This window comes from Saccharomycopsis crataegensis, assembly GCF_037102585.1.
Source record: "Saccharomycopsis crataegensis DNA, jcf7180000000085, whole genome shotgun sequence".
Lineage (NCBI taxonomy): Eukaryota > Fungi > Ascomycota > Saccharomycetes > Ascoideales > Saccharomycopsidaceae > Saccharomycopsis > Saccharomycopsis crataegensis.
In genome coordinates, this window is record NW_027043830.1 from 524,228 (window position 1) to 551,103 (window position 26,876).

The 26,876-nt window shown below is 38.0% G+C and overlaps 11 protein-coding genes across 11 annotated transcripts; 5 read left to right on the plus strand and 6 right to left on the minus strand. All coding sequences in view use genetic code 12, as the record gives it.

Moving 5' to 3' along the window:
• Positions 1–303: 303 nt before the first annotated feature.
• On the minus strand, positions 304–2,817 carry RAD54 (DNA-dependent ATPase RAD54; the record flags this gene model as incomplete). The annotated part of the gene is made up of 1 exon (XM_064998562.1): positions 304–2,817. The coding sequence occupies one exon, from the start codon at positions 2,815–2,817 to the stop codon at positions 304–306; it is 2,514 nt and encodes an 837-aa protein (XP_064854634.1).
• Positions 2,818–3,305: 488 nt separating this feature from the next.
• Positions 3,306–5,372, plus strand: SSY5 (Ssy5p; the record flags this gene model as incomplete). Its single annotated transcript, XM_064998563.1, has 1 exon — positions 3,306–5,372. One exon carries the CDS (start codon positions 3,306–3,308, stop codon positions 5,370–5,372), a length of 2,067 nt encoding a protein of 688 aa, XP_064854635.1.
• Positions 5,373–5,735: 363 nt separating this feature from the next.
• Positions 5,736–6,222, plus strand: MIX14 (Mix14p; the record flags this gene model as incomplete). The annotated part of the gene is made up of 2 exons (XM_064998564.1): positions 5,736–5,870; positions 5,941–6,222. The coding sequence occupies 2 exons, from the start codon at positions 5,736–5,738 to the stop codon at positions 6,220–6,222; spliced, it is 417 nt and encodes a 138-aa protein (XP_064854636.1).
• Positions 6,223–7,729: 1,507 nt separating this feature from the next.
• Positions 7,730–11,815, plus strand: DASC09_049660 (uncharacterized protein; the record flags this gene model as incomplete). Its single annotated transcript, XM_064998565.1, has 1 exon — positions 7,730–11,815. The coding sequence occupies one exon, from the start codon at positions 7,730–7,732 to the stop codon at positions 11,813–11,815; it is 4,086 nt and encodes a 1,361-aa protein (XP_064854637.1).
• A 636-nt stretch (positions 11,816–12,451) lies between these two features.
• Positions 12,452–15,829, minus strand: VNX1 (calcium/hydrogen antiporter; the record flags this gene model as incomplete). Its single annotated transcript, XM_064998566.1, has 1 exon — positions 12,452–15,829. One exon carries the CDS (start codon positions 15,827–15,829, stop codon positions 12,452–12,454), a length of 3,378 nt encoding a protein of 1,125 aa, XP_064854638.1.
• A 589-nt stretch (positions 15,830–16,418) lies between these two features.
• Positions 16,419–16,925, minus strand: MRPL25 (mitochondrial 54S ribosomal protein mL59 MRPL25; the record flags this gene model as incomplete). Its single annotated transcript, XM_064998567.1, has 1 exon — positions 16,419–16,925. One exon carries the CDS (start codon positions 16,923–16,925, stop codon positions 16,419–16,421), a length of 507 nt encoding a protein of 168 aa, XP_064854639.1.
• Positions 16,926–17,237: 312 nt separating this feature from the next.
• On the minus strand, positions 17,238–19,448 carry DASC09_049690 (uncharacterized protein; the record flags this gene model as incomplete). The annotated part of the gene is made up of 1 exon (XM_064998568.1): positions 17,238–19,448. One exon carries the CDS (start codon positions 19,446–19,448, stop codon positions 17,238–17,240), a length of 2,211 nt encoding a protein of 736 aa, XP_064854640.1.
• Positions 19,449–19,770: 322 nt separating this feature from the next.
• On the minus strand, positions 19,771–20,991 carry IPL1 (aurora kinase; the record flags this gene model as incomplete). Its single annotated transcript, XM_064998569.1, has 1 exon — positions 19,771–20,991. One exon carries the CDS (start codon positions 20,989–20,991, stop codon positions 19,771–19,773), a length of 1,221 nt encoding a protein of 406 aa, XP_064854641.1.
• A 345-nt stretch (positions 20,992–21,336) lies between these two features.
• DASC09_049710 (uncharacterized protein) lies at positions 21,337–21,819 on the plus strand (the record flags this gene model as incomplete). Its single annotated transcript, XM_064998570.1, has 1 exon — positions 21,337–21,819. The coding sequence occupies one exon, from the start codon at positions 21,337–21,339 to the stop codon at positions 21,817–21,819; it is 483 nt and encodes a 160-aa protein (XP_064854642.1).
• Positions 21,820–22,188: 369 nt separating this feature from the next.
• APS1 (Aps1p) lies at positions 22,189–22,730 on the minus strand (the record flags this gene model as incomplete). Its single annotated transcript, XM_064998571.1, has 2 exons — positions 22,189–22,201; positions 22,285–22,730. The coding sequence occupies 2 exons, from the start codon at positions 22,728–22,730 to the stop codon at positions 22,189–22,191; spliced, it is 459 nt and encodes a 152-aa protein (XP_064854643.1).
• A 1,134-nt stretch (positions 22,731–23,864) lies between these two features.
• Positions 23,865–25,736, plus strand: DASC09_049730 (alpha-mannosyltransferase; the record flags this gene model as incomplete). Its single annotated transcript, XM_064998572.1, has 1 exon — positions 23,865–25,736. One exon carries the CDS (start codon positions 23,865–23,867, stop codon positions 25,734–25,736), a length of 1,872 nt encoding a protein of 623 aa, XP_064854644.1.
• Between the last annotated feature and the right edge of the window lie 1,140 nt (positions 25,737–26,876).

Sequence of the window (26,876 nt, forward strand, 5' to 3'; positions counted from 1 at the left end):
TTCTTGTACTTGTAGAGCTTATTATTTCTGATTAATGTTTATATTTATATATTAATAAACAACAGTCCATCGTCAAAGAATCATTAAACCTAAAAAAGTTATCCCAAGTAAGAAGAAATCAAATTATATCAAGAAAATAAAAAAAAATAAAGCACAAAATGAATAATAATAAGTGTGAATTCTCAAAATGGAAAAAATATCGGCAAAGCATAACTGACCTTCCATTATTGATTACTTCTATTATTTCTTTTATAAATTATAGATATTGAAAAATGAATAATAATAAGAGAAACCAAAATTTTTCTAGTGCGAAATGTATTGGAACGTATAACTAACCTCATCGAAATTGAATTCATTTCTTAACAAATCATCATGCACGTCCTTTAATCCATCATGATTGACATGATTCCAAGTGGTCTGGTCCCCATAAAGCATGGCGGTGGACCTTAGATGTTGTTTGCCGTTTTTACACCGCTTACAGCCAAAGGTGTTATGGGTATCACATTCCACGTCGGTATTGAATTGAAACAATTGTTTCAAATTATCTCCCGAGAAAATTCGCTCGACGTCCTCTTTTTCATCCACCACGCATGATGATAATGACATTTTCATCGATTGTCGTTGGAGGATTTTTTCTTCGATGGTCCCGGTGCTGATGAATCGATAAACAAAACAATCCTTCTTTTGCCCATCTCTCCAAACTCTGGCCAATGCTTGTTGATCCGAGGCTGGGTTCCAATCTGGATCGATTAATACTAACCTATTAGCACCGATCAAGTTGATCCCACACCCACCGGCTTTGGAACTTAATAAGAACACAAATTCTTTGCCTTCTGGGTCATTGAAAGTATCCACGAGCTTCTGCCGTTTCTTAATATTTAACGTCCCATCTAATCTTAAGCACCCATAATATCGTTGTCGACACATTCTTTCAATCAAGTCTAAAGTTTGGGTATAATTGGAAATCAACACGATTTTGTCATTAGTTTCTTGGTGCATTTTTGCCAAAAATCTTTCCAAGATTGCAAATTTCCCCGAAAACCACGTTTGAATTTCTTTGTTTCTCCCCCCACTATGTAAAGGATCAACATAATCTTCAGGGATGAATGCTTCACTCCCTTCAATGTCTGCCGGCAAATCTAACAAGTTTGGATGGTTACACAACTTTTTCAATAGACCAATGGCCTTTAACGGTTGAGAGTCTTGACCCTTGATCAATCTGCGGATTTCTGGCGAAGTGACAAAATGATTGTAGATGGCTTTTTGCATCGGAGTCAAATTACAGAAAATAACATGCTCATATTTGATAGGCAAGTATTTGGACAAAATATCGTTGGTACGTCTGATGATGAATTTGGACACCAAATCTGATAACATCGCTAATTTTTCATCTCCTTTGGCAATTTCTTTATCGGTAGCATCAGCATCACGTCCTCTCAAAATCGGGATTTCAAAATTCTTTCTAAACTCGAGTCTTGATCCCAATAACCCTGGATTGGCAAATGACAATAACGAGAAATATTCCGACAAATCATTTTGGATCGGGGTCCCCGACAAAATAACTCTTCTTTCACAATTTATAGAATCAAGTGCAGTAAACGTCAATGAATCACCATTCTTTAATCTATGACCTTCATCAGCTAACATGAGCCCGACCTCGGTGTTTTTTAATCGATCAACATTTCTTCTAAGCGTCTCATACGAAATAATGAGAATTGGTCTGACGATGTTTCGTCCTTGGGCTAACGACCATTGGGTGATAGATTCACCAACCGTCGACCCTTTGGTAGGTTTACCATCTACTGCTAACGCGGTCACCGTACCTTCTCCTAGCCATTTGACAAGTTCATTAGCCCAATTGGAAACCAAAGAAGATGGGCAAACTACAATGGCTTTATCGATGGTTCTCTTGCCTCTTGGACCTTGTCTAAGTAATGTCCACATTAAGCTGATACATTGTAAAGTTTTCCCCAAACCCATTTCATCAGCCATAATACAGCCTTTGGCTCGATAATCCACTAAACCCGAGGTGCATCTATACAAGAACTTCACACCATCAACTTGATGCGGCCGGAGAATTTTCGATAATTTGGGATCAACGATTACTGGAACGTCTGGGGCATCCTTGATACGGTCTTCAGGGTTTTTGTTGATCCCCAAGATCTCTGCTAAACTCTTATGGGGTCTTTTTCTAATACTTTTTTGACTCGATGGTGAAGAGTTTGACAGGCCAACACTACTCTCCAAAGAGGATTGTAATTCCGAAGAGGTTGACTGTTCTTCAATAGTTGGTGGTTTCAAAAACACGTCTACGGTAGGATCATATAGGACAATAGCCATCTCATCGGTGGGATCATGAAGCGGTCTTGGAAGCAAAATTGGTTTTCTTCTGGTCCCCAAAGGGATCGTTGGTCGATTAAAGGCCATTTCATTTTTCTTGAGTTGATCAGCAAAGGGAACCACAAACTTCTTTTTAAAAGTGACATCACTAGTAGAATTCATGAACCTTCTCGCTAATAGCGCCCCTTTCCTTTTAACTACAAAAGAGGCATCTCCATTGGCATCAATATGGAAAGTTTGATCATTGTCGTTAGATTTGGAATCAACGGGACCTAACTCGGCGTAGTTTATATCTTTTCTCGCTCTTCTGGCAGGTCTGTTGCCATCACTGCCGTTGATGGTGTTTCTTCTAATGGGGACTTTGAAAGGTTTGGAGAGGACATTGTACGCCGAAGCAGTGTCCAAGGACTTTGGTCTTTTTGAGGGATGGATGCCTGCCCCTGTGCCACTGTTGGGTCTTTTGAGGATCCTTGCCATTATTGATTTGGAGAGGGAGAGTCAATAAATAACATAATGTATGATGATTGCATAATAATAAAAATAATAATAATAATAATAAAGGAAGATCGATTTTTCGCGTATAGTCACGTGGGTGATGACCGATATTCAAATCATTTTTATATGGGGGTGGTGGGCGATGATCTGCCGAATAATGCTGATAACGATAACTACTAACCGCAAATACTGAAGAGTAAATACGTATAAACCAACAGCAACAATACCAATTTATAACTATTATCTTGCACGTTTCAATTGTTTGGTGCCGTGGAGGTGGGTGGTGCCGTGCTCTGCAACTGCGGGCGCTGGGTGATTTCCATCGCTGAAAAATCAAAAAAAAAATCCAATTTTATATCGGCAACTGATAACACAACTGATAGGACAGTATTATTTACACTAATTATAATAATTGTTATTGTTAGGAGGCCATACAAATAGAAGATAAATAGCCACCACAACTTATCGTCATGTCTCCCTACAGCAGCGACGACGACAACGATGACTACTCCCACAGGGAAAGTATCTTCAGTGAAAAGCCCTCCACCGCCTCTACCAGACCTTCCACCGTCCCCTCAAATTACTCATCATCCTCAAACCCTGCCTCCAAGATCGGAAGAGCTTTAAGAACCACCCACAAGGAAAACCTTCAACAAGACACTTACAATTTGAAAATCACCTCAGAATCTTTGACCCAGTATTTGGACCAGTTTGACTCAAAGACCCCTATCTTGATTTCCGAAGCCCTCAACAAATTCGAACCGCCTTTACACCCAAAAGATTTCTTCTCAAATGTCAACAGACCATACATTAACAACATCGTTCGCGTTATATTGACCCTTGTCGATAACATATTGGCCAATAACGACACTTACAAAACCTCAAGATTCATGGTTTTGAAGAGCTTCCACCAATTCTCACTTCGATGCAATCTTTCAACATCATCACAAACTGGTCATTCATCCAATGCTTCAAGTAATAATGACACTAATTGGGACCTTAATAACTTGGCAGTTCCCGAACCAACGAATTTCTGTTTGGTTGAGGAAGGTGATACTAAAATTTCTGAAATCTTAAATGTCATTGCCAACACAGATTCCTCGATCGTTGCTGATCAAGAAGGTTCGTTTCTCGCCCCAGTTTGCCGGGGGATTTCTGAAGATCTATCCATCCCAACAATCATTTGTGGGTTCCCAAGGCCGCAAGCAGAACACTACGAACAAGTCAAACAACTTTGCTCAACTTTTACAGATATTCATTTCGTGGTTCAAAAGAATTATATAAAAACATGTGCCATGCCGACTCTGATGGCCCAACAGCAACAACAACAGCAAATGAACAGTTCTGGATCGTCTCCATTTATGGAAAATACCAGCAATTTTGGTGGAATAATACCACCTTTTAGAATCCCTCAAGATCCTAGCAATATTCCTATCTCATTATCCATCGCCGCAAACTCTAGTAGCAAACTTTCCGGAACATTGGGAGGTTACATATATCCAAAGATAGACGTTAAAAAGAACAATTTCTTAGCCGACGATGCAAAGGCAACTTATGCCATGACATGTGCCCACGTCTGTATCGATGATTCGGCTTCCCATCCTTACGTTTCCGTTCCATCACCAGTATTAATCAAATTATACAAAGAGGCACTTGCCAATGAGCGAAACAAATATCCAGATTACTCCCAGGAATTCAAAGGGTATCATCAGGCGTTGAGCTATTTGGAACAGAAATTCCCTCCAATAACCAACAGCAATGCAAATGTCGCGGGTACTTTTGGCCGTGTCATTTTTGGAGAACGGTCGATCGTTAAAGGTAGATTATCCGATATTGCCATTATAAAGTGTAATCCCAACGTGAACTGTATGAATCATTTGGGCACAGATTTCCCGTTCAGTCAATACGACCCAGCGTTGTTATTTGGCAATTTGCAAATCAAGAAAGTGATTAGTAAAATCAAGCCAGGGTCATCAGTATTCAAATTTGGCAGCACCACAAAATTCACCACTGGGAAGCTAAATAAGCCGAAATTAGTGTATTGGGCAGATAATAGTATTCAGTCCAGTGAGTTTGTTATTGCCAGTGATCGTCCAGGGTTCGCCTCCGGTGGTGATTCCGGATCGTGGATCTTGCAAAAATTGGAGGACTTTGAATCCGCACAAGATCCACAGCCTAGTCAACCTAATCAACCAAGACAACTGGGTCTTGGTACAATTTATGAAGCTTCAAATAGCTCTAATTCAAGTACCAGAAACTCCTCTGGTGAGGAGGTGCAGTCAGGTCTCGGGGTGGTTGGAATGTTGCATGCATACGATGGGGAATTTAAGCAATTCGGGCTCTATTCTCCAATTGTCTTGATTTTAAACAGATTACAAGAATTGACTAAGGTCCCATGGGGAGTGGTCGGAGTAATGGATGAGAAAGATGTTGATGTGGAAGATGAAAGCAGTGAAGAGGATGATGATGATGATGATGAAGATGAAGATGAAGACGAAGACGAAGATGAGGATGAAGACGAAGATTTTGAAGGATAATATAGAATATGGGTGAAGAGCACCTTGTTTTCTTGTTATATCAGAATTAATCTGTATATTATATTTTTGTTTCATTTTTTTTTGTGTTGTGTTGCTAGAAGATATTTTAGTTTGTTTTTGGTTTTATGTTACTAGAAGATATTTTACTTTTTATACCTCATTTCTTATTTTTTTTTTTTTTTTTTTTATTTATTTATTTATCGGTTTTTCCAGAATATTTCAATGGGACGAATTTTGCAAGTTGATTAGACTAAATATTTGCTCTAAGAGAAGAATGTGTTGCGATCATTTACATATATGTAAAGGTTATATACATATGATTCCATGTAACATTTGACATGACTAAAACGTGATGATGCACAAATGTTGAAGAAAAATAAAATAAAAAAATGGAAAACTGCAAGAACAAAAAAAAAGCACAATAATCTCTTGAGAATCAGTATCCGCGAACAACAATCCAAAATGTCAGGTGCCTTAGACCAACTATTGTTAGAAGATGTATGTTAAATAACGGCAGCGTGGAGTTCACAACATTTCCCAGTTTTCGCAACTAACATTTCTACAAAAGATTGCAAAATTTTGCCCGGAGAAATTCTTGGGGTACAACAAATGTATGATGGAAAACCGTTCAGACCGAAGCAAGTGTGCCCAGGTCCAGCAAGAATTGTCGGTTTGTATCAAGACAGGGGTTCCATCTTTTCAAAGAATCCAAACTGATTGTGTCAGTAAACTTAAAGGCTACGAAGACTGTTTGAGAAAGAATGCAAATGATAGACCAACCGACAAGTGCTTTGAAAATTTACAAGATTTGAGAAAGTGCGCAACTGGGGCCATAAATATTAAAGAATAAATTATTTATAATGTGGGTTAGATGCCTGGTCAATTTTTGGGTGATTACTGTGGAAGTGCGTGCGTGGGATTGATGTCAAAGAATTATACAAATCTTTGATGCTCTATATTCAAGAAAATCTTTAAAGTATGCCATCATTTGAAATGGTATACAGAAAGAAGATTGTACTTAGGAATAGAAATACCTATACTGATAACTGCCCCGATTAAATGGCTATTCATACAAACGCCTGAGACTTTTCAATCTGAAAATTATAGCTTAATAGACAATCAACAGCCATTCTGTATATAAACTGGAAATAACAATGATAATAAAATTGACATATCATTAAAATGAAGGAAAAATAAGAAGATGCAAGTGATTTTTTAGGATACAAGAAAACCAATGGGCATTCTTTTATGTTATATTCCAACATGCATAGAAATTCGTACATTGCAAATTTGTAAAAAATACTGAATAAAGTTCTAAAAGAAAAGAACAAAAAAATTGCACACGATACATGATGATTTATTTATAACTGGACATCCCATTATATGATCTTATACTGAAGTATTTAATTAGGGTAATTGTAAGGTGCGCTATTTTGTATCGCCGATTTTAGTTGATCCCACCAATAAGAAGTGCATACTATATCATTTCAATTATTCATATTAACCAAAAGTCAAACTCTTAATACAGATGTATAACCTCCAATTCCCATATATAAAAGGGGTTGTTTACATGTATTTATCATTAGTGTAATTTATCACTTTATCACCATTTAGACGTTAGAAATCACTGGCTCATTAGCATTCTAGGGTGTAATACCCCATATACATATGTAGATCTCGTAAACGCTTGCTTGTCTGTTAATGTTCTCTCGCAAGAATACTTTTAAATCTTATATTTCATAGTTACCAGAGCAATGTAATGTACTCATTACTCATTACATTGCTCTGATAAATTTTCTTGTGTTGTAAAGCCTCTATGGTAGAAGATTGTGATATCGCTCTAATGATGGATAAGATACTTCGTGCTGATACTTTATTTAACCTGTCAGATCATTTCAGTAATGAGTTTTCAAGGACCCATTCTATCATTGATGTTACTCGATTGAGGAGCGAATTGCTTGATAGTGATGGAGTCCAACGAGAATGCAGCTAATTTTCACCACCACATATTCCGGATTTCGATCCCTTCAAGCTTAATAAGAACTATACAATTTTTTCTAATTTATACACAGATAAAACTTCTATTTTTGATAATTTCAAAACGACGTTTTCCTGTTTAATACGAATTGATATCAGAACGGAATTAAAAGGAAAACTAATAAATTCTTTAACATTATACCCCCGATTGATGCGCTGCATAATAAGCCAATCACGTGACGGAAGTGAGATTTCTCTAAAAGTCCACCAAAAACATGGCGTCAAACACAACATGAAAGGAAACACTATTCGCTACAAAAAAAAAAGTGAAAAACAGAAAGAGAGAGAAGCAATAGTACACCGATAAAACTCTTGCGAACATGGAGCATTACCCAGAATACTATGTGTCGCAGCTGGCCCCATTGGTTGTTATCCAGGGCTTGGGAAAAGAGGCGCCACAAAACACGTCTTCTCATAGATCAACGCCGATGGATTCGTACAAATTGAAGAATCGGACAGAATCCCATCCGTCATTAGGAGAAAGCAATTCCGAAAAGCTTGAAAGGATTCTTCCAGAGGTCTCAACCGAGTTTTCCAGCCAATTGATCAATCTTTTCAGACGTCATGATATAAGTGACGATGTTTGGTGCAGTCAGTTCACTAAAACCAGTTATAACAGCAATACCCTTGTATATAAATTCAGATTTGTCGATGTCAAATTTAGACTCCCGAATATTGCCCAGCTACCAGAAACCCCGGTAGTGAAGCAATTGCCGCTTGTGTCGGCTGAGAAGTCCATATTATCACCGTTCAATCCGAACTCTGCGATTTACCCCCAAGGGATTTTAGATGATCATTGGTTAATAAAATATAAAGAACTAGTACCTTCGGTGTTTATATCAGTTCATAGAATTGTTGCAGAAAAGGATCAATCAAATGATGATCCAGATTATTTCACCAAATTAGATATGGGGTTATCTAAGGAAATCACCACCCTCAAGAATCAGACTCAAAATCGGGGAATCAGGTTCCTTGAAATTATCGTATCAGACCAATCCAATTCGACTAATCCTGAACTCAGTGACCGTATAAACAACATTAGAAACATCACTGGCTTGGCGCCGCGCACCGGATTATTGTTCTTACCTGCTGGTTCTGGTAAAGAATACAACATTTTTGTCGAGGCAGTGCTTCATTTAATCAGACCGTGGTGTTTTGATTATTATATCAATTTGGAAAAGAAATTCAGAAGAAAAAGAGTTAATCCTCCAACAACCCAGTTATCAAAATCAATAACTTTGTCGGAAACCCACGACAACTCTGGAAAGATCACAGGTTATAGTTTAGATCAATGGGATGCTAGATACTCACTGAAATTGGCATTGACCAACTTATTTCATCAAAATAATGAAATGTCTGTCAAGCATCTTGAATCGGCATATGAATCTTTAACATTGCTTGCTGGGGATATTCCCTTGGCCGCATGTTATAATGATGAAAGTGCAGTTTTACTTTGGCACCAAACAAGACAACTATTGGATATTCTCACCATAAATATTGTTAGGGAGTATTTGTACTTGGAATTGGCAAATAAGGCCTATAGGAGATTTGACAACCACCTTCTGAATGTGATGTCGATAATTAAAAAGAAAAGCATTGATTCAAAATCATATGCTGCATACAATTGGTTATCTATCCAATTTGAATGGTTTGGTGAGCTTTGCGTCATGGCTGATGAATATATTGTCCCAGTTGACAAGCCACTACTCAATGATTTCAATTTTGGAGCTCTGGCAATGCCTCAACCAGGATATGTTTTCCTTCAATCAGTGAACTTTTCACGAATCGCTAAGGGGAAAACTGAATCCATGGCATTAGCAAATAAAATAATTGATAAACCGATTAAGGAAAAACTTATTCTTCTGGAAAAAGATGCAAAAGCGTTCCTAGAAACTAAAGATATATCCAAGAATGTTGTGCTCAAATACGATGATGGTGCTTTTGAATTTTTTGATTGTTATTTGAGCCTTCCGGTGGAAAAGCAGGTACATTTCCCATTCCATCAAAAATTGATAGTGCTTCTTCAAAAAGCATCGGTATCATTTATGAAAGCCAAGGCTAATGATTTTGAACGCTCGATAAGCTATATCAATTTCCAACTTGGAGAAGAAAATTATTGTCTTGGGAATTCTGAAAAAGCTATTGAGTATTACGAAGAGTGTGTTGGGTATTATAAGCAAGATAACTGGAGAACTATTCTTGTTTGCATCCTTTACAAGCTCGTTTGCAGTCTTGCAAAAGTAAAAAAATGGAACGCCCTTATCATGTACATGCTTGAGTTGGCAATTGTTGATGAAATTTTTTATACTCCGGAGATTAAGAGACTTCTAAACGAAATGGAAATCCAGGACTTACTTAGTTTCGAAGAAGGAAAGGAGTTACCGTTGATAAATATCTATCCTTTAGATGAAACAATTTTGCCACCCCATCTTTTCACGGGTGTCTTCTTGTTCAAAGATCATATTTTGCCCTTGTCAAAAACTTGTCAAATGCAATTGAGTTTGAAAAATTTGATGAATTCGTTAGTGCTCGTGAATTTGAATTTGGAATCGATTGTTATAGACTTTGAGGGCTATTTGAAGCCAATTGTTTTGAGACACGATGAATCTAAAGAGGATCTAAAGTTGAATGATTTGAAGGAAGAAGATTTTGCTAACGAGTTTGATGAAAATATGGATAAGGATGTTCTTGTTGGTAATACTAATTTGTCATTTCAATCGCAAGAACACAAGGTTTTCCAGTTCTCACAACTTGCTAGCAAGATCGCCAATAATTCCGTGAGTTCTATTGTGCTCAATCTTGCCCATCAGAAGTTCAAATTGAAATACTATTTGCCGACAATCCCTCATTTAGCGGATGATGGGTTTTTGGATAGCAAAAATAATCTGGCTAAAGTCACCCCACATAGCGTGGATGTTAATCTGAATTATTATGTTAACAGATTACCAAAAACCAATTTCTTTTGGATCAGAGGAGCCACTATGAAAAAAACCATTGTGAGCACCCCCAACCCATATGAATTCATTACCATTCCAAGAAGACCGGAAACCCAGATTTCCGTGGAGAATCCTACCAGTGCTCATAGTAATGAAATTTACGAGTTGAAACTTGTGATAGATAATAATGACAAAGAAGATATCGGGATGATTTTCCGGCCGCTTGTCAAGATGTATGATACCAAATCTTTGGCTCGTCCTAGTTCGAGAGTATCGCTGACGGTTACTTCACCGCGTAACAGTCTTGATCTCAGAGACAGACTGCCTGGGGACTTGGGTGATAGTATACTTAGCCAAGCGGCGGTTGCTACTGATAAAGGGGTACGAATTATGAAATTGCAATGGGATGCGTTTGATAAATTGGTGGCAGATGATGATGTGGATGATCGTAAAGATTTGGATTTCCGGTTGAAAAACGTGAAAGCCACAAGCAAAGAGCATCATTCGCTATTCATCAAGGTGCCTAATGTTATCCACAAGCATTTTGTCATCAAGATTGAATGCAGTTTTTTCACTGGGGATAATATTGTTAAACAACAGGAATCGGAAGAAGAAATGCGCACCTTGGGAACCAGGGATACTTTTAGTATTAGAACTCCAATTGCTGCTCCAGTAACTTTTTCATTCGGAGTGTTACCAGAAGTGAGATTCGAAGATATCCCCAACAGTTTCTTATTTGATTCTACGAACCCATATAACAGTGATAGTATCGTGGCCCACTCAAGAACTTGGTGCGGTAGGCCAGTAATCAAATACTCCAGTAATATCCCTATTGATATCATCGATATATATTCAGAAGTGGTCACTCCGAACCACGAAGAATTCATTTGTGAAAAGCTTGATTATAATGAAAAATTTGCTCCGGTGACTTTAGGCACCGACCATCAACAAATTGTCAAACTGAAACAACTTTTTACCACCAGGAAAAAGAACCTGAAACATCATTCGAACATCCCGGTGCATTTTAAAGTGATAGTGAAATGGAAACGTCATGGCAATCACGAAGCAGGGATCATTAATACCACCGAGTCGCAAATTTGGAAACTCACTCTCCCATTATTCGAACCAAGAGTGTTGTTCAACATGACCCCAGTTGACCATGACGAAAAACTGTTCAATTTCCACTATATCATTGAAAACCCCACCCCAAGGATTTTTTCTTTCTCTACTTTCATTGAAAGTAATGACAATTTCGAGGTTTCCGGGTACAATAGAGACCTTTCTCAGTTACCGGTGTTACCATTCACCAGACAACCTTTAGAATTCAAGGCGACGGCAAAGAAACGGGGAACTAAATTGAAGATTCCTGGGTTGAAAGTGTACGATTTGGTGTATAAAGTGACGCTACCAGTATTATTGGCGACCACCGATGCCCTGGCCGATAGATCGGATATTTATATCCTGGTGTGATATTTGGTGACCACCATAGCTGAGGAAAGTTATAAATGATGGACAAGAAGTGGACAGATGATGGTGATGAAGGATTACGATGTGATATATTAGTGAACTATGACTATTTATTTTTCTTTGAGGTTTCTCAATTTCAAGTTTTTAAAAACTTTAAGACTTACAGTTAAATTCACAAACATTTATAAACTAGGGAAAATGTCTATTGTAAGGGAAACAAAAAGATAAATTTTGGTATTGTTAAGTAGAGATTTTGAAAAAAAAAGAACAAAAAGTAAATAGTAAAAAAAAAGTTGATAAAAAAAAAGGAATAGCACTATCAAAGGATGAAAATTATTAGAACCAAAGTAAAACTATAAGATTAAAAAGATGTGAGGGGGAAAAAAAACAAAAAAAAAAGACAATAGAAGATAGGATAAACGAATATAAAAAAACAGTGAAAAACAACAATAACAAAACAAAAAGAAGATGATTGCTTGGCCGATGAAAAGCAAAGAAGTATAATAAATAATAAGAACGGCCACAAGTGGTAAAAACAAAAAAAAAATACCATGTGTTTTTTTTTCTTTTGACAAGAAAAGGATAAGCATATGTGAAATGATAATCTAGTGCTATAGTTTTCCCCAATTTGAAACTTCTTCAATGCATAAATGAAGTTGGATCAACTTCTCCGCTATAGTAAAAGCCTAACATCACCACTAAATACATCAAAATCAATAAACTTCCCTTGAAGTAATTACTCTTTCCTTCTGCGTAGATGTAAGTGAAAATATAAACAGAGATTACACTGGCAATACAATCCCATCTGGAGAATATCAAGGTGAGCATATTAACTTCAAGATCCCAGTCCAAGAGCGCCGAAGCAGGAACGCACGCTAACCGGTACATGGAATAGATCACTAAAGATGGAATCTGTAATTGAAGCACTTGTAAAACATACGCACTACCAATTTCCATAGATAACGCCACGTTACCATGCATGGCAAAACTGATAGCATTAAGGAATTCAGTGGAGTTAGGAACAAGGGCAAATACTGTCAAACCAAGGAATTTAGCACTGATTGGGAATTGTTGTAACACCACATCAACACAATCAACCAAAATTTCAGCAATAACAGCGTACAAAACGGTGGCACCGAGTAAAATAACAGTAGATTTTGTCTTTGACCAATTTGGGGCATCATGACCCCCCGAAGCTTCTTCATGGGCTCCTCCAGCAACTTCCGTTGTCGCATGGATAGGTGGGGAAGTAATATCGGCAAGTGAGCCTTCGTAGGGTTGAGAAGTGGTATTCTGTTTTCTAGATTTATTGGCAATATTAACCGCATTAGAAACTCTTCTTTGTTGCTGTCTAGACGAAGAAATTGTGGAGCCAGGAATAGGATCATTCAAAGACAAAACACTAGGAGATTTCAAACCGCCAATTCTTGGAGTCTTGATTGGTTGAAGAGTGCTCGAGCCAGGCACTGAGTAATGAATACCCTTAGATTCACTAGCGGTAGGAGTCTGCCAAATCAACGCAGCATGCGTACGTAGAGTGAACCACAACGCAATCCCGTAACTGAAAAACAAGACAACAACAACAAAGATCGAAAAAGGTTTGAGAATATGTAAATATAACTTATCAGCCCTCAATGGTGGTTGAGTAATGTGACATCTTTGACAGGTAGCATCTGGAACAGCGCCACCAAAAGTAGAAGAGAGGACGGTCATAAGAGAAGTCATGGTGAGTGGCTCAGTGGAACTAGCATCCTGAATTGAGAAATCCGATGAGTTGCCACTATCGCATGGGATACAAGTAACTTCATAAGATCCAAAAACTTGGTGGAAAATTGTTGGCGAAAACATTACCACGGTGGAAAATAACAACATTGTAGAGCTAACACCAGCACTTCTTGGGTTATAACGTTGAGTTTTCCTCTTAATAGCACCAGCACACATCGACAATCCCGGTAAAAGCAACACTGCACCAAGCACAGAACCAATCATAGACCCTTCAACAAGCAACCCTTTTTGTTGATCTAAAGCAACACAGTATAGGTAAATTTCCACAACGGTGGAAAAGAATGCATTAATAACCGCACCGACACCCATTGAAGATTGTGCAGAAATAGAGGCCACTGCCTGACCAATGAAGTATGCTAATGGAATAATACTCAATAAACAAATAACAAAAATAAACAATGAGTCTGTCATCAAGACTTCCCAGCCAAGCATTTCTTTGAAGACGTAAAAGTCAATAATAACAAAGAGCACCATTGCCATCAAGTTAAGAATAATCACGTTTGTCCCATCAACAGTGTATTTATAATAATGGAGCCCACTAGCACGATAAGTACAGACAAGAACACTGGCTTCTTTATTCAATATTTTGTTATTCTTATCAGATCTAATGAAAAGAGCCAATGGGCGTTGACGGATATGACTGCATAGAATGGTAATCACTTTGGCCATCGGGATAGGGAAAACAGTGAGCCAACAGATAGATGAAATTATGAAAAGAACTGGTTGCAAAACAAGGTAGAAATACAAGAAAAAGCAAATTCTACCAATGCTCCATTGTCCTCTACCGAAAAATCTCAATTTTGTGATTCCTGCTTCATTTTCATCTAACTGATTGGTGTCGTCGTTAGTTGACTGGTAATTGGAGTTGTTTTCGGAAGCGCTGTCCAATAATGGGCGAGCTTCATTCTGATTACCGTTTGCTGTGAACAAGAAACCTGCTTCTTGATCATTAGAGATCCATCTTCTATACTCATTAATGGATGTACCTTCATTGGAATCTTCATCTAGATATTTTTCGTCTTTATAAAGATAAATGACTTTGCCAAATGGATAAAGCAAATAAAACCCGAGCCTCCAATATAATCTAGCATAAGCAATAGAACGGTTACTCCAGCTAAAACATAACACAGAAAAGCAAGAACCAACCAAACACAAAATGAAACCAACAAGCCCGAAAGTTAAACTCCAAAGAACGTTCCCAATATACACACTATTTGGAATGATTCTGGTGTCACTTTCTTCCTCGTGAATATCCATGTCGGCCTCTTTTTGAACCGATCTGAATTTCTTATAAATTGCAGGTTTCCAAATTCTAATACCGAAAGGATGGGTGGTATTGATGGCATCTTGACGTTCACGTAAGGTGAAACTTTCCATTGATGAGATAGAATCGGTATCCATTTCGTCATTTCCGTCTTGGACAAGATTGGAAGTGTCGCCAACTGCAAGAGGATCTTCATTGACCGGTTCATATTCTGGATATCCAGATTCATCTTTGCTGGCATTCAACACACTTTCGGCAGTCATTGAGTAATCCATATCGTCCTGTGGCTGATGGTTCATTTGATAGTGTTCCAAATTGATGTGGTGGCTATTGCTTGACAAGTCATCAATGGAGTGGTCCAAATGATGAGAAACATCGTCCTCTTTAGCTTCTAATTCCTTCAAGCCATCTTCTGCCTTGATCAAATTTTGGGCAATGTTTTGTTCAATATCCTGGATATTTTTGCCAATGGATAACGTGGAATTAGTGAGTTTGGTCAGCAGTTCCATTGGTTCGGTGCTCATCAATTTTGGGGAGGTGATTCCTAATGCCATTGGGTTTTTAGAGATTTTTTTTCTAAGTTTGCCACGCAAGGCATCATTGTAACCTTCAAGATACTCTCTTTCCAAATCTTGTTCAATTTCGTCTTCGCCATCGTCAACACTGAAAATAAAACGAGATTTACTTGGGGTGATTGGCATTTTTTGTAACTTCTTCTTCTTAGTTTCAGAAATACTAGGAATTCTTGAAGATGGAGGTCCACCAGCAGCAACAGGGACATTTGTTGTTGTTATATTTGAAAGGGTGCTGGGGTTACGCGATGGCACTGGCTTTGTTTTTGGCTGAAGCAACACAAACTGTTTGTTATACGTGTCTGCCTTTGACGCTTTAGAAGTCTGAGGTTGGAGAATTGGACTCGAGGCCTGAGAGACAGGGTCTTTTTTGGAGCCAATGTCGGATGGGGACATTGTGATGATTACTTATCTAAACAGTGTTACTTATCAATTAGGTTATGTAAATTGTGAGAGAAATGTAAACAAATGGCAGAACCGCAAAGAAGATGAAAGATCCCAAAATACTATATTTTTTTTTTTCCTATTTTTTTTGTTATATATCTAATATAGCAGGGAACGATAATCCTTTTATTATAGTTTTCTATAATAAATGATTATCGTAATAAACCCATTTTACCCATTTTTGCCTGTTTTTGTACAAGGAAACAAGGCTACGCGCCCCACAGAGTATCCGATGGGGAGATCTTTTTTCCTCCAACAGTAATTTTAATTAGGCCCCAGGGTTACCAAGGGACTACTTACTGGGAATAAAATATGGTATATTGCATCATAGTTATTGTTGGATATCGCCAGAAAACTGTATAATTATTATTATAGCTACATTCCGAAAGCACAGCAAAACACAAAATTAAAAATAAATTGATCAATTTGATAAATAAATAAATAAATGCTTCCTACTTTTGCAGGAAATGACAAAAAGCCTCCCGCTATATTATATACATGAGAAAGATGAAAACGACGGGATAATAATCTACTGACACTTCTAATACCACTTCTTTTCTTCTTCTCTCTTCTTCTCCATCTTCTTCTTGTACTTAGAACCCTTGACCTTGGCAATGGTGGTTTCCATAGTCTCCATGGCCTTCTTGATCGCTTCTTGTCTAGATTCTTTGCTAAGTTCGTGCTTGTGGCCCTTAGGACGCAAAACACCCTTCATGAAACTCTTGGTTGTGTACTTATCTTCAAAGAATTTCTTGTTGTTCAACGATGGAAGCAAGTCTTCAATCCCGTACATCTTGGCAGTCTTATAGAGCACCGATTGTCTTCTAAGAGAGTATTGTGGAGAATGATATTTGAGGGTCACTGGATGTTTGTTTGGTAAGAATGGGTTAGCAGTTGGGTCGTTGGTGAAGGTTGGTTTTTGGCTGTAGGTGGTCGCAGTGGCCGGCGAATGTTTGGTGAAGAAGTTCTTTAATATCTGTGGAAGTTGTTCGAAATATTCTGCGTTCGATGCGCTTGCCGACTGGCGAAGAACACTGGTGACCTTCATTATGTTTAGTGTCTATTGTTTTGCAATAGTTCAAGTTCCCTTTTTTTGGGACTTCTTACTAAATTTCAACGTTCTTCTCTGATGAAAATTCTCACGATTTTCCTGCTCCCTTGCCCCAGCCGGGGCTCAAAATACTACGGATTATATGCACCTATCACAAGAAACTCGCCTTCGTGTGCATTGCTACGCAGGATTGAACAAATTTGTTTTTTGTTTTTTTTTTTTAAAAAAAAAACAGCAGTAAATTCTACAGCTTTTAATATATTATGAATCAGTTATATTTGGATATATGCATTAAAAAACTTTCTAAGTTCATTGTAACTTGCTGCAGTCAAAATCCCAGCCACTCAATAACTGAGAACTAAGACATTCAGCCTTTGACCAATGATCTCCGCCAATTAGACTCAGATAGTGATTCAAGAACGCGCCAGCAAGGACGACAATGAGGATCATGATAAGATATACCACTTTTGGTTGTTTACTTGACACATATGTCAAAAAAACATCCAAGGTATGACCCAAGACAAGAATTTGGAAATAGAGTGCCGGCAAATACTCATGAATGAAATGACGACGGCCAATAAAGAATGCTGTGATCCAATGAAGCCCCCAGCCAACAGCATATCCGAATGATTGTGAAAGATAATTAACGAGATGTGGGTCACTCGATGGAGCGTAACCTCTTTGGTAGTTTATCATCAAGTAGACCAAATATCCAAAGAACAATCCCAATGACAAGGCGGACAACAACCAAGTGACAGCATTACCTAAAAAGTAAATCTGGTTTTCTCCTGAAGCAGAAGACCAAAAGCTAACACCATTGAGCAACAATGGCCATGAGCTCGGGTTTGATTCCCCGGCACTAGCTGAGCCTCGATCCAGTAAAATGTTCCACATGCGGCTATGGACTTCTACAAGTTGTCTCCAAAGCGAAATTTTTTTGTACGACACAAGTTTAGCATCAGCGTGGCTCAAAAGAGAATTCTGGTTCGATTCTATGTACCAATAAGTTTTCTTTCTAAGCCCCAATTGAGAAGTAGTGACCTCTTGTTGGTTGAATGCATAGTCTGGCAATTTCATATCATAAGAAAACAAGTAAGCGTGAGTCATGGCATGTCTCAATCTGAAAACAGTGTCAATAGCTTGGACTTCTTTTCTGGCAATACCTTTCTCCGATTCATGTTTGACAATTTCCACCACAAAATCATCATTAGCATCACCTTGGAACCCGACGTAACCGTAGCCACTGACCTCTTTGAGCCAATCTTTTTTAGACGCTGGGGCTGGATGGTCATGGGAGTGTAATCTCAAGTAGGATAATTTGTGTCTCAAGCGGATCTTCATATTGTCTTTGAGAGGAACGAATTCGGTTGGTGGAGTAGTTTCATTGTAAAGTTCAATTACCCATTCATTGTTTTCATCAGCGTGGGGGTATAATGTCACTTGTCTCTGCTTTGATCCGGTCTCCCAGGAATGATTATGTGAATGTAGAAATCCACCATTGGAATTGAGATGACGTAAAGTGATGACCGACCCAATACCAACTTGGGAAACAGTGCTTTTTGGAATATCATTGTTGAGCAAGTCTTGTCTAAAACGTTGAGACATGAAGGCAGCTTCATGGGAATTCTTGAAGAGGGAGCTCAAATGGGTAGAGAAAATCACCAAGTAAAGAATAATAGGGAACACCAAGAGCCCAAAAGCTCTGATCACAAAGTGTTTCAAAGAATTCATTGGAGTTACGGTCAAATCACCCCAGATAAACCATAATTGGATCAATGCCATCACCCCAGCCCAAGCAACAGTTCCGAGCCCTTCCCATTTCGAGCTTAGTGCACAACCCACACCAAACCCAATTGCTAAAAGGGACTTGTACCATTTGATGGTGAATGGGACGAGACTCTCAAACTTTTTCATGGAATATGCTGTGGCCGCCACGAAAAACATGAACGGAGAATCTAATAAAAAGAATCTCGATGTTGTGATATTACCATTCTCAATTGCCAATAATAAAGAAGCAGTCAATGCACTGGCAATACGACATCCACTAGCTCTCAATGTCAAGTACAAGAACAACACGGTTCCCACACCAAGAATGGCAGGCAAACTTCTTAAGGCAACGTATGGGAATTGCGCTGCGAATGGTTGACCGGTGGTCTTGAAATCAAATGAGGCATCATACCCAAAGACATAAGCAACACCGGTATATAACATTTTTACTAATGGTGGTTGGGCATCGGTGAAGAAATCACCTGTCATGTAGTTATTGATGGTGGTCCCCACATTTGATTCGTGGAATACCGGGGAGTCTGGGAATTCCAAACGGTTAAATCTTAGCAATGCCGAGAAGAATACAAGCGCAACAATGGTCGCCTTTTCCTTAGGGGAAGAAATGGAGCGCAGGTCCGAGAGGGATGGTGATGGTGAAGTGACGACAAATGGTCTTTCAACCCCTTTCTTGACTTGAAATTCAACAATGGGGTCGTCAATTGGGGGCTTTCTCTGTACTTTCTTTGGCGACATTTCGACACAAGGTAAATAACCAGCAATACTTCTTGTGTTCGAGATGATAGGTGAAATATGTTGATTTGAAGAATTCACACCTGTTTTCTTTTTTCTGTGAAAAAAAATGTAGGAGGATGGAAAAAACAACAACAAAAAAAAAAAAACGCGTGCGCATCCTTGTCAAAAAGGAGGCCGTTGATTAATGACTATGGTTATTATTGTATACAATTATTGAGGTTTTATTTCAATGCATTTTACAATATAGAACAGGATATTTAGTTGGTTGATGTTATTGTATGAATGAGATGACCCTAAATAACACAATTAACACTAATAATCATCACGAGTTCTTGGGTTGTGGCCAGAATTTCCGGTGTTTTATGATCCAAGGATGGTTCATCACCTCATGTAAGCTGATTCTCTTGGATGCCTCGTGTTTCAACAACTTCTTGATCAAATCGGCCGCCTCAAGACTCACAAATCCAGGGAGCTTCAAGTCAACCCGGGCAATTCTCTTGTAGGTAGCGCTCTTGTATTCTTCCTCAAATGGTGGACTCCCCACAAGTAGCTCATACATCAAAATCCCAAGGGCCCATACGTCAATCTTCTCATCATAATGCTCTTTTGATTCGACCATTTCTGGGGGCAAGTAATCGAGGGTACCACACATTGTGGTTCTTTTCGAGGAGGGGGCATGGACACTCCATCCAAAATCAGAAATCTTGATAATATTGTCAAAACCAAGCAAAATATTCTCTGGTTTGATGTCTCTGTGGATAATATGCTTCTTGTGAAGGTATTGCAACGCATCAGCCATTTGGTAAATATAGTGCGAGGCATAAGTGTCATTGAACCGTACCTTTTGTTTGAGTAGCTTGTATAATTCACCATGGACAATGTACTCGAGAATTAAGTACACTCTTTTGTCATCGTGGAAATACCCAAATAATCGAAGAACGTTTGGGTGTCTAAGATTTGACTGGATTTCGATTTCTCTTCTAAATTGTTTTTCTACTTTGTAATCAATGATTTCTTTCTTTTCCATCACTTTGAGGGCGCAAACATACCCAGTTTTCTTATCTCTAACACAATAAACTTTCCCGAATTTCCCTTTTCCTAGCTTCTTACCTATCTCGAAATCATCAAGCGAATATTGTCTGACTCCAGGGTTTTCGAGGGTCCGATTGAAAATCGAGGTTCTGTGAATGCGGTGGGCACTAGGAGAGATTGGTGGCCCCATCGAGCCGATACTGGTGTTTTCATCTAGATGGCTGTTGCGATTAGGGTTGGTGTCGACGGTATAGTTGATTTGAATGTTGCTAAGTGGATCCCATGTCTTTGGTATCTTTTTTGGGTTCTCTGAACTGCTGGAGGTTGTTATTTTACGGTTGGCATTTAGCTGGAGTTTGACAAGGGGATTCCTCACCGGAAGGGCTGATTTGTTGTGAGTTGTGCTATTGATGGGCTGTAACGTTAGGGTAGGAGACCTTAGGGGGGACAGGGTTGATGATCTGTCAAATTCTGGGTGGCTTTCTGTTTCTGTTTTTCCTACTGCGAACATCTCAGGATATATATTTGTGTTGGCTCGGTGTTGATGATAATGATGAGGACCATAAAAGTAAACAGATCGAAAGAAAAACACGGTTGGTTTTTTTTCCTATTTGTTTTTGTTTTTTTGTTTTTGTTTACCTTTTTGCCTGGCGTTGGGATCACGTGTACGTCGTGACAGACAGCCTGTTATGAGCCTCTGCAGCGGGCAGCGCAAATCGGTTTTCTTCCTCAGCGACAACGATGATGACGATATCCAACGACACAGAAGACTATACTATAAATACCCAGGGATATTAGCAGTAGTGTTTGGTGTCCGGTTTCTCTTTATCTCCTTTTCTCTTATCACTGCATTACAATGGTTAAATTCGTCGTCAAATTATCCGCGCGTTTGGAAAATATTGCTCTGCTCCAGCCAGTAGACACCGCCCAAGACCCCTTCGACTACGTCTTTAAGATCTCTTGCGTCAGATGCCATGAAATGCATTCTAAAGACATATCAATAAATAGAGGCGAAACTATGGACCTTCTTGACAGTAGGGGTGTCGCCAATTTCATCTTCAAGTGCAAATTCTGTGGCAATGACTCTCACGCCAGTATCCTCACCAACGTCGTACCTTACACCCTCGAAGACTCGACCAGACCAAAGCCAATCCTTGAATTGGAGGCCAGAGGGCTTGTAATCGAAGAGTTCGTTCCAAATGGCTATTTCCAGGCTAAGAGTGCCGAATCTCAACAAGTTTTTGAGGAAGTGGAATTGGATGATGAATGGTATGATGTTGATGAAAATACCCTTAATGAAGTCAGCATAACAGATATCAAATGGGAGGTCACTAGATAAGGCACACTACTATCATTGCTCAACTGAAAAATCATTATCAAGACCATCGTCATATCAAATGGCACATCACTTTTCATTAGTCATCTTTGCTAAAGTTTTATTTTTTATTTTTTATGATGTCCTTCCAGTACCATTTCATTTCCTGCTATCATTAGTTGTGTGTTACTATTATTTAGTTTTTTTTTTGCTTGGTATATACATTGCTGCTCTTCCAATAAATTTATCTCATATATACATGATCCTTACGAAAATTAATAGAAGTCATGTAAAAGACATCACAGGATATGATTTATAGAAAGATATATCACAATTCATAACAAGGGGAAAATAAGAAAAAAAAAATTAGATCAGTATATTATAATCATTATATTAGGTCATCACACTAATAACGACGAGCGCACGGTAAATTAGTAAACGAATCCAACAAATCAAAAAAAAATATCATACCAAAACCCAATCACTTACCTATTCAATTCATCAGCACTCTCTAGCTGGTTCTGAGTGGCTACTCTTCTTAGCACTTCTCTTTTAGAAGTTTCCTGGACTACCCCGTCCAATATTAATTCGTCAAGGATATGGTATGCTGTCTGGAAATTGAAAATGATATCCAATTCACAGACGTTCCCGTACGCCTTATCCATTTGCTCAACGTATCTCTGGACGATTTCTAGTGTGAGAAGCTCATTGTCCTCATTTGGGATATTGGTGATGAAAAATAACGAAGCGTATCTTCGATAAATAATCTTGGAATCCTTGTACTCAATGATATTGCACATTTTGGCCCTTCTGGAAAGGATGATCGCGGTGAGTTCTCTAATAATCTTAGTTTTTTCTTTCTGGGAGAGGGGAATGTACCATTTTGCCAACCGGACTTTGCCTTGTCGGGACAAAAGGAGGATATATTTGATCATATTTGATTATTATTGTTATTATTATTGTTATAGTATTGACATATATGTAGCACTCTTTATCTTGTACGTGGAGAGTAAAATAATCATAATTCCTCACAATACTGAATAAATGGCAGCGCTCACAACCAGTCATGTGAGAAATGCATATGGCTACTTTTGGCACCCAAACACCAGGTTTTAAATATAAATCCCAGTTTTTTTGTTCTCTGTGAACTGTTACTTCTCTCACTAACTAACAGGTTAATGTAGGTCAGGTGAAGAAGATAGGAGTGTATTGATCAGTTGCATGAGCTCCTTCTCCTTCCCTCGTAACCTACATTCACTAGGGCACATGCTGCTTATAAGCACATACTGTATTGATATACTCTTGGTTATTTGATTTTTCGTAAGATATGACCCGTAAGCCTAACGACCCTAAGGCCAAAAAGAAATTGAAAAATTATAATGCTGTCTGTCGCACAGCAAAAAAGTAAATTTCTTTATCCAAAGGTCTCAGATTGTAAGAAGAAAGTGGTATGTTGCAAACAGTACACACAGAGAAACTACAGCTTGATTACAGAAAAGAACTTCGTATTTGCCTGTTACCGTTGACCACGATGAATAACGCATGCACATTTTCTTCTAAACAATCAATCCACTACAAGGGAAATTTCTTCAGCCTACCAGACTGACTATTATTCTTGACTGGAATATATGAAAACACCCCCTAATCCAGTCCCCTATTCAACCACTTTATGAGAATCCCCTGCTGCTAATCATAACCACAACTGCAATATATCTCGCTTATTTATTTAATCAATGTATGTTAATTGAACAATTTACAGATAATTATTATATATAATAATAACTGTCCCCTCCGGCGCCCGGCAGTGCGTATCACGCGACCCGTCACGGTGCAGTGGTTGACGTCTCCCGGCGGAAATTTCATCCTTCAAAACAATCCCATTAACAACAACACATCAGCCTTAATTTCCCATGGAACCCTAGCCAGTGAGTTTGGGGAATTGTACTTGTATTAAGAAAAGAAAAAGCCTCCTAAAGGGTATGCCTCTGTGTGTTTGTGTGTATTTATATGTGTGCTATATTCCAGGTCTCCATTATATCTAATATTATCAATCGGCACCTCTAAGAATCATGATCGGTATCCTCAATCGCCTTTATCGTCGGAATAGACGTATATTGATGGTCATATTCTTGATCATGATGATATTTTTCACCCTCAATAATCTTGAAACCACGCGCTTTCCAGATTTGTTAGATCCCTCTTCTAACAGCATTGCTACCAAATCAAAACAAGACGATCCGGAAGAATATCAAGACCAACTTCGAAAACTTAATAAACAGAAGTTTGGGGGTGGTACACAACAGCTTCTGCATAGTGATATTGATGTTAATATTCGAACCACCAACGAGTATCTCATGTCTCATCTTTCATTGAGTCAAGTTGATTTGAATAAATTGGAACTTGCAACAAAAAACCCTTTCCCTTTCGATTCGGCGAGACTTGCTACAATTCATTCATCTTTGAAAGATATTTTCCAAGTTTATAAAGATTCGGCACCAACTATAGACTCGCTTGGTCGTTACAAACACAGCCAAAGAATTTATCATGCAGGGTACGATACCAAAGTGGACCCTAATGCCCCAGTGTTCACCGAAGATTACTTACGTGAGTTTTTGGATTTAAACGATGAAGAGCTTCAAGCAATGAAATCATCACACGAGAATGTGGTCAGAAACCTTCCAGAAAATTTCTCCGAAGGGGCGTTCAAAGGGAATGGTATTGTGTACGTTGGGGGCGGTAATTTTAACTGGCTCGTGATGCTATCAATTAAAACTTTACGTTATTTAGGATCGGAATTACCAGTCGAAGTTATCATTCCAAAAGTCGAAGAATACGAAATCGATCTCTGTGGTCGAGTATTTCCTGCATTGGGAGCTAAATGTGTTTTACTTCCTCAAGTTTTGGGCGCTGAAGTGGTGAAAAACTTCAAATTCTTTGGATACCAATATAAAGCCCTTGCGTTACTTGCCTCATCTTTTGAAAATGTTCTTCTTCTTGACTCCGATAATGTCCCTGCTGCAAAACCCGATTATCTATTTGATTCAGAGCCTTATAAGTCTAAAGGTTTAATCTCTTGGCCAGATTTCTGGAAACGCGCCACCTCTCCATATTTCTACGATATCGCGGGAATTACTGTTTCTCAAAGACGTACACGGTATGGTTATCATAATTATGGAGTCTATGAGGCGGGAATCATCAACGAAAATGAACAAGATCCTTCTCAAATACCTCTACATGACCGCGAGGGGACAATTCCTGATCCGACTACCGAATCCGGTCAATTGATGATTTCCAAGAAATTCCATGCTAAGACCCTTCTTTTATCACTTTATTACAATTTATATGGCCCATCACATTATTACCCTCTTTTCTCACAAGGATCAGATGGTGAAGGTGATAAAGAAACCTTCTTGGCGGCGGCAGTGGTTTTAGATAAGCCATTTTACCAAGTCAACAAATTCCTTAATGCATTTGGACATTACGATGAAGATCGTACGTTTATTGGCTGTGGGATGGGTCAATACGATCCTGTGGAAGATTATTCAATCCTTAGTAATAATTTAGATTTATTGAAGGAGCGACCAGAAAAAAATTTCATGAGTTTCCAAGATGCAAACGATGCTGGTATTCCTTTGCAACAGAATACTCCTAGAATATTGTTTATTCATGCCAATTTCCCAAAACTCAACCCGGCAGAACTTAAAAAGAAAGGGATTCTCTTCAAGAAAAATGGAGATCGGATCAGGTTGTATGGAGAAGGTATGCCAAAGAGGGTGGGTTATGATTTCGAATTGGTCCAATGGACTTCGATGTACTCTTTGGTTTGTGAATTAGAAATCAAGGTTGATGCGTTCAACAGCATTTCTAGAAACGATTTGTGTGATGAGATTTCAGCACAGCTTGCATTCTTGAAGAATAGTATTAATTCATTAGACATTTGAAAACATTCCGATAAAACATTTGAACTTGGGAAAGTTTTATTCATATTATTTATTATAGTTAAAGTTCTCGTCCTTATTTCAAAAAAAATGAAATGCTAAAAAAGATAAAATACTAAAGAAGAATGAACAATTCTCTTGTTCTGCATTTTATTTGTGTTCGGTTCTGCTTTATTACCTATTCCTTTAAACCTACCTATTTTTTATTTTACTGCTGCATTCAAAAGATCAAATACCCACATTCATTCATTTATATTATACACATTGCATTATTCTTCATCAAATTATTCATTCATTACCGCCCACGGTCAGCATTTTGCATATCCATTCATTTTAGCATGTCTTTGTTCAAGTATAATCCACCAGTCATTCCTTTATTAAACATTTAGATTTTATTTTGATTATTAGGTTGTTGCGCTCTTCCTTTTTTTTTCATGAAAGGTCTACCATTTACTTTTATTTATTTATTTTTGTTACTATCCAAATATTCGTTTCGATTGTTTCTTTGGAAACTAGTTATTTATTAATTGCCCTAATTGATCATTTAAGCATTCCATTTTTCTCTCATTTTCTTTTTGTTTCTTTTCTATTGTCTTCTCTTTTATCTTTGTTACTTCTTATTTTCATTTATCTCTAGCCTTTTTTTTTTTTTTTTACATTCTCTTCTGTTCTCGTGCCCTATTGTTTAATTATCTATTTCATTCTCCCCAGCAAGCGTTGTTTTCGCACTCTTTTTTTTTTTAGTGTAGTCTTTGGTTATGGATTCCGGAGCTTGTAATTCAGGTATTCACTTATTAAAATTTTTAGAACTTATTATTCAGGTTTTGGAATATTTGTTAATAGATCACCAACATCTACCTTCTGCGGTGAAGTATATTGGGTTCATTGCAGATATTCTAGTTTACAAACTCACAATTAATCACATTTGTTTAAGCTTACATTCATATTTCATAATATTTAAAAAAACAAAAAATTAAAATTAATTATAAAGCCAGGAGTGAAATAAAGCATAAGCAAATGCTAATAAGATAGTAGCAACAATTAGGAAAAATCTAAAGAAAGAGAATGAACCAAAATAGAGAGTGAGAGAAAAAAAAAACAGCAATAGAAATTACTAAACAACCATTAAAATAAAATTATTTG